Here is a 5,905-nt window from a genome sequence, read left to right as displayed (position 1 = left end):
ATCCCCCCGTCCCAGGTTACAAGGAACACTAGCCATTGTCAGCCAGCTCTCTGGTGAGATCTTTGCTCCCAGAATGGACCTCAAAACTTTCATTTTATCCACATTAAACAAATCAGGCGCTAGAAGATGCCTGGCAGCTGGCATCAGTGATTCCAGATCTCCGTGTGCTCCCTGCAGCCTGCGAGCTGGTCACCCACCAGCAGCATCCAGTTCACAAGCCAGGGCCCCTGAGTGGGCACTGTCGTCTCTGGGTGCAGGTGATGGGCCCCTGGGGCAGCTTCTCCCGGCCTGGGGGACCACAGGGCAGGGCACCCCCCACAGCTGCCTCCGGCCCAGACGGCAGGGCCTCCGAGCCCAGGGCTGCTGTCTGTCCTTCACGCTCTGCACCAAGCCCCATGCCTGGGAAGGAAGGGAGGCTGGCCCAGGGCAGGCTGCTGCTCCCAGCCAGGGAGGGAGTGGTGCGCCGGAGGGGGCAGGGACTGGCACGCCCCCACCCCGCCCCCGCCCAGGTTCCACCTTTGGTGACTCAGGCCGGTGGTTCCCACGCTGATGCAAATTGCTGAGTAAGCAGTCACCCCATCCCTGGGAAGCTCCCTACGCCCTGGGCCCCGAGTTCCCTGGGAGCCCTTGCTGGGAGGGGCTCTGTGCCCTCCAGACCCCGGGCCAGTGCGTCACGTGGGAAGGCCCCCTGCCACCTGCACTGGCTGTGGTGCCATCCTGAATGCTGTCCAGGAAGATGGCGGGCTGTGGTCTGTCTGCTCCCCTGGGCGGGGCCCTGGCTGGGTGCTGAGCGGGTGCAGTGAGATGGCAGGAGAGGTCTGTCCCCGAGGCGTCTCCAGTCTGGGTTCTTCAGGAGCCCCTCACCAGGCCAGGAGGGTGAGGACCCCACGAAGTGGCCCCAGCTGGCTCTCACTGAGGGCCTCTGTGGTGACTCTCTGCTGGGCGTGTCTGGGCAGGAGGGCTGGGTGTGTTCACCCGGAGCCGGTTTGCCCAGCCCCACCTGCCCGGCGAGGCTTGGTTTCAGGATGGGCTAACAGGCAGGACACAGACCTCCTTTTCATCCGGGCCTGCCCTGTGCACCTCTGGCTGCCGCAGCCCAAGAAGGGGGGGAGATGGGGGATGCCTGCGCTCAGGGGCTTGAGGCCCCAGTCCAGGTTGCTTTACTGGGGTCTAGTTGCCCATAGGACCGGACTCCTCGCCTCTGAGGACTTTCCAATCTCAAGAGGGGTGGGAAGACAGCTTACATTGAGGAGATGGGTTGGGGGGCACTCAGAGGTGGGCAGAGTTCCCCACTTCTCCACGAAGGAAGGGGAGAGGGAGAAAAAATGGGTTACGAGAGCTCAGTCATTAGCTGAAGTGGGAGCAGAGCAGGGCCTGGCCCGGCGAGGCTCGCTGGGTGGTTCCAGTACAGAAACATGTCTGTCCGGAGCCCCCCAGGTGTCCGCAGGCTGCTCTCTGGTCAGCTCTGCTCCCAGGCTCTCCCAGGGTTCTAGCCTCTGGCATGTTCCGAGACATCTGAGGCTGGCCTTTCCCAAGGAAGCATGAGATAACCAGACCACAGGGCACAGGTGCGTGTGTGTGCGTGCATGCGTGTGTGGGGTATGTGTGTGTGTGTGAGCATGTTTGTATGTGTGTGCATGCATGTATGTGTGAGCATGTGTATGTGTGTGCATGTGTGAGCATGTGGGGGCGTGTGCATGTGTGAGCATGTGCATGTGAGCATGTGTGTGCATGCATGTTTGTGAACGTGTGTGTGTGTGTCTGTGCATGTGTGTGAGCGTGAGCATGTGTGTGCATGTGACCGTGTATAGGTGTGTGCAAGTGCATGTGAGCATGTGTGTGCATGTGTTGTGTGTGTGTGAACATGTGTGCGTGCGTGTGCATGTCTGCATGTGAGCGTGTGCGCATGTGTGAGCATGGGCATGCATGTGCGTGTGCACGCACATGTGAGCATGGGTGTATGTGTGCATGCGTGAGCATATGTATGCGTGAGTGTGAACATGTGCGCATGCGTGTGAGCATGTGAGAGCATGTGCGTGCGCGTGTGTGTGCATGTGTGAGCGTATGTGTGTATGTGAGCGTGTGTGTATGCGCGTGTGTGTGCTCACTGTCCTTTGTAGGCAAAGCTGAGGGCACTGCCAGCAGACCGCTGTCTGTGCGTGGGGTGAGCCGGGCGCCCCGGCCTGGCTAGCACTGAGCTGCCCGCTCCTCGGTCTGGCGCGTGGCTGCTCGGGACCCGCGAGGCAGAGTTGGGAAGTGCGCGGGGCGTTCTCCCTGGCCACAGCGGCTGTGAGGTGCTCCTGGCGATTAGGGTCTGGGGGCCGGCGCAGCACATATCCCGCAGTGCTCAGGGCATCGTGGACAATGAAGAATTGTCCTGCCCGCTTGAAGAAATAGGGCGCCGTTCCATCAGAAAGCCTGTGTGGGCGGACCAGGCTCCTCTGCCTTCCGTGTTCAGAGGCCGCCCCACCCATCCTGGGCCGCCCTGGGTGAGGCCTCGGGCCCCTCTTGTGCCTGAGCAGCCCGCGGTCCCGGTCTGAGCGCCAGGGCAGCCCGCAGCCGCTGCCCTACTGTGAGCCTCACCCTGGGCCGCGCCCCCCACACCTCCTCGCGTCGAGCTCTCCCTGCCGCCCCGCGCACTGAGCACGCGCGCCCCCGTCCTTTGGGGCCGGTAGAAGAAAGGGGCGAAGGTCACAGGCTCCAGCTAGGATGCCGGCATTTGCGTGTGCTGGGCTTGGACCTGGGGACCGTCGGAACAAGGGCCGGGAGTGTCGTCTCTGCGGACAGGCAGGCTCTGGGCTGCGTTTCCATTTAAGGCTCAGCCTTCGCTCCAAGGTGCCGCCATCCGCCTCCTCCCCAGAGGGGGCGGGGCGTGGCCTCCGGCCCGCCGCCTGGGGGCCGGCTTCCTGTTTCTCACCTTCCGCCTGTCTCCCTGTAACGCGCGGCGGCGAGCCAACCGCAGACGCCCAGACGGCAGCACGCCCCGCTGACATCTGTCCCTTCTGGTCGCTTGGCGCCTCCCCCACCTCACACACCGTTGGGCTTGGCTGGTTTGACCCAGTTTGGGGGTGAGCGCCGCGCCTGCCAGGGTGCACGCCTGCCGGTGTGAGCAGAGCGCACTGGAGCATCGTTGCCAGGGTGACCGGGGGCTTCTGAGCTGGTGTCACCGCTGACCGGAGCTTGACCACAGTGGCGTCTGCCCCAAAGGCTCTCCGTGCGGGGCGAGGGGGGCCTGGCCGAGGGCCGGTGGCTAGACCTGGGTGGAGGGGACGCACCGGGCTGCCCGACCCCGCGTACACGCACACACACCCACTCATACTCACTCACAGGGTGGGGCAGGCAGGCTCTGGGCCCCAGCTCACCCCGGCAGAGCCGAGTCCGAGTCGGCCCTGGTGCACGTGCTGTTTCCAGCGCGTGTGGGTCCTCTGGCCTCCGGGTGGGTCAGAGCCGCCCCTGCGGTTGGCTGTTCTGTTCCGTGAGGTCGCGCTCTTCCAACCCCCAGCTCTGCAGGCTCTTCCAAGGGCGCCCGCCTCCCGGCTGGGCTCACACGGAGCCCTGGGGACACCTCACCGTCCTTGCCGTTCGGTTGAGCCTTGCCCACCGCTCCCCTGATGCCCGTCTGACAGCATAGCCCTGGCCACCCTGTGCCCGCTGCAGCCCCGGGCCCGCCTCGTGGGCGCCGGGGGCCCAGGAGCAGGATAACCCCCTTGACCTTGGAGAGGTCCCCCAGAATGCTTTCTTGCCCTGGTCAGCAGGAGGTGAGGTGAGGAGTTTAGCAGAGAAATGACAATGGGAGAGTCCTTCCAGGGTGGGAGCAGTCCCCCGAGGAGCACAGGCGGCCTCGGTGATCTCGGGAGCTGGGGGTGTCTGCACAGGACACACGGTGGCAGGGCCGTGCCCGGGGACGTGGGTTCAAGCCCCACGGTTGCACTTCCCTCCGTGGGAAAGCCCCTCTCCTCCCTGAGCCGAGCTCCCCTCTGGACCAGGCCCTCTGGGACCTGGTCAGCAGCTGTCTAACCTTTTCTGGCTACAAGCCACAGTAAGCAGCACACTTTACACACAGCCCAGCCCTTCTACATGTGCTGCACTCATATCTTCTAATTCCAATATATATAATTTGATTCCATTTTTCTTTAAATGATGGTCACAGTCTGCTAAATTGATTTCCTAATCCATAAGGCGTCACAACCTGCAGTTTGAGAAGTCGTCTATGAAGCTGGTCAAGGTTCCCCCCACACCAGACATCCCAGGACCCTCTGAGCGTCACTGCGGCGGTAGCGGGCGGCAGATCCTGGGTGGGGACCCCGGCTGAGCCTCCCTCCACTTCTCCCCCAGATATACAATGGGACCCTCAAGCGGGAGGCTGACAACAGGCGCTTCAGCTCCTACAGCCAGATGGAGAGCTGGGGCCGGCAGTACCCGCGGGGCGGCTGCACCGCGCCGGGCGCCGGCAGCGACATCTGCTTCATGCAGAAGATCAAGGCCAGCCGCAGCGAGCCCGACCTCTACTGCGACCCCCGGGGCACGCTGCGCAAGGGCACGCTGGGTGGCAAGGGCCACAAGACCACCCAGAACCGCTACAGCTTCTACAGCACGTGCAGCGGCCAGAAGGCAGTCAAGAAGTACCCGGGGCGCCCGCCCTCCTGCACCTCCAGGCAGGACCCCGTGTGCGTCCCATCCACCTCCTGCACCAAGGACCTGTCCTTCAGCCACTCCAGGGCCAGCTCCAAGTGAGTACCCACAGTGAGGGCCGGGCGGAGGACTGACTGCTGCCCCGGGGTCTCAGCCTGCATGGGAGGCAGAACCCGGAGAGCGAACAGAGGCATCAAGCGTGTGGATTTTAAGGGGCCTCCGGTGATGAGCGGGGGAGGCGGGCAGTGAGGGCCTGGCTGGGCCAGTGATCCTCACAGTGCGTGCCTCTGACCAGCAGCCGCGGCATCACCAGGGAGCTTTGGAGGAAGGCTCCTCGGCAGGCCGCCCAGACCTCCGGCTCAGAGACCCTGCTGGGGCTGCAGCCTGCGTCACCAGCCTGCAGGCACTGCAGACTCTGTCGGGGATTGAGGCTCCCTGGGCTTGGGGGGTAATCCTCTCCCCACCTTCTGAAAGAGCAAAGGAGTGTGCCCTGGGGTCAACGACAAGAAAGGGGTGGGGTCCGTCTTACAGGGCAGAAGACAAAAGCTGGCAGGATCCAGCGCTGGGGAGCTGCCCATAGAGAGCCTTGGGCACAGGTCGCTCTTGGGCCCCATGAACCTCGGAGCTGCTCTCGGTACCCCCCCAGGGTCCCATACTTGTTTCCTTGATGTTTGCTGAACGTGGATGGTCTGTGGGCGGAGCAGGGAGACAGCATGGACTGAATAGCCTGGGCCGCCTGCAGCTGCGGGGTTAACCGCCTTCCGCGGGGCCTGGGGGCACTGCAGTCCTTGTGTCTGACCCCCAGAGCCCTTCCAGACTAGGAGCTGGGGAGAGATGGGCTCAGAGGGGCCAGGTAGCTCGCCCAGGGCCATGCCACTGCCACACCTTCCGCTCCTCGCCACACTGTCCTGGCCGTCACAGAGCTGGCCCTCTCCTGGCTGCCCGGAGGCCACACGGGTCGTTAGGATTCTTGGGAGGACTTAGCGGCTCTCTCCCTTGGAGACGGGCCAGCACCGCATCTGGCCCTGCCTCGTTTCCCCAAACCGGAGGCCCCGAGAGGACAGGGCGGGTGAGCCACGTGGGGCACGAGTGGCAGGCTGTGTGGAGGTGAGGTCTGACCGGCAGATGCTGGGCGGTGTCCTCCCGATGCGGTGGGTACCACTGATAGAGGTTCAGGAGCTCCTCTCCAGAGGCGGTCTTTCCAGAAAAGGAGTCGGGCGCCTGCCGTGGACGGGTGTGAGGCTGGGACTCATGAGGTGCGGCTGCTCTAGAA

At 64.0% G+C, this 5,905-nt stretch overlaps 1 protein-coding gene across 1 annotated transcript in view; it reads left to right on the top strand.

The window, feature by feature from the left end:
- PKP1 (plakophilin 1) overlaps positions 1-5,905 on the top strand; it is a gene marked incomplete at its 5' end in the record, with an annotated part of 28,553 nt that overhangs the window by 11,674 nt on the left and 10,974 nt on the right. The window contains one exon of the mRNA XM_010831126.1: positions 4,336-4,730. Within this exon, the coding sequence (XP_010829428.1) occupies positions 4,336-4,730 (395 nt within the window). The remainder of the gene's footprint in view (positions 1-4,335; positions 4,731-5,905) is intronic.

The sequence above is a fragment of the Bison bison genome, unplaced genomic scaffold (assembly GCF_000754665.1).
Source record: "Bison bison bison isolate TAMUID 2011002044 unplaced genomic scaffold, Bison_UMD1.0 scf7180017864524, whole genome shotgun sequence".
Taxonomy (NCBI): domain Eukaryota; kingdom Metazoa; phylum Chordata; class Mammalia; order Artiodactyla; family Bovidae; genus Bison; species Bison bison.
The sequence above is the reverse complement of the archived record's forward strand: the minus strand, read 5'-3'. Positions and strand labels throughout refer to the sequence as shown.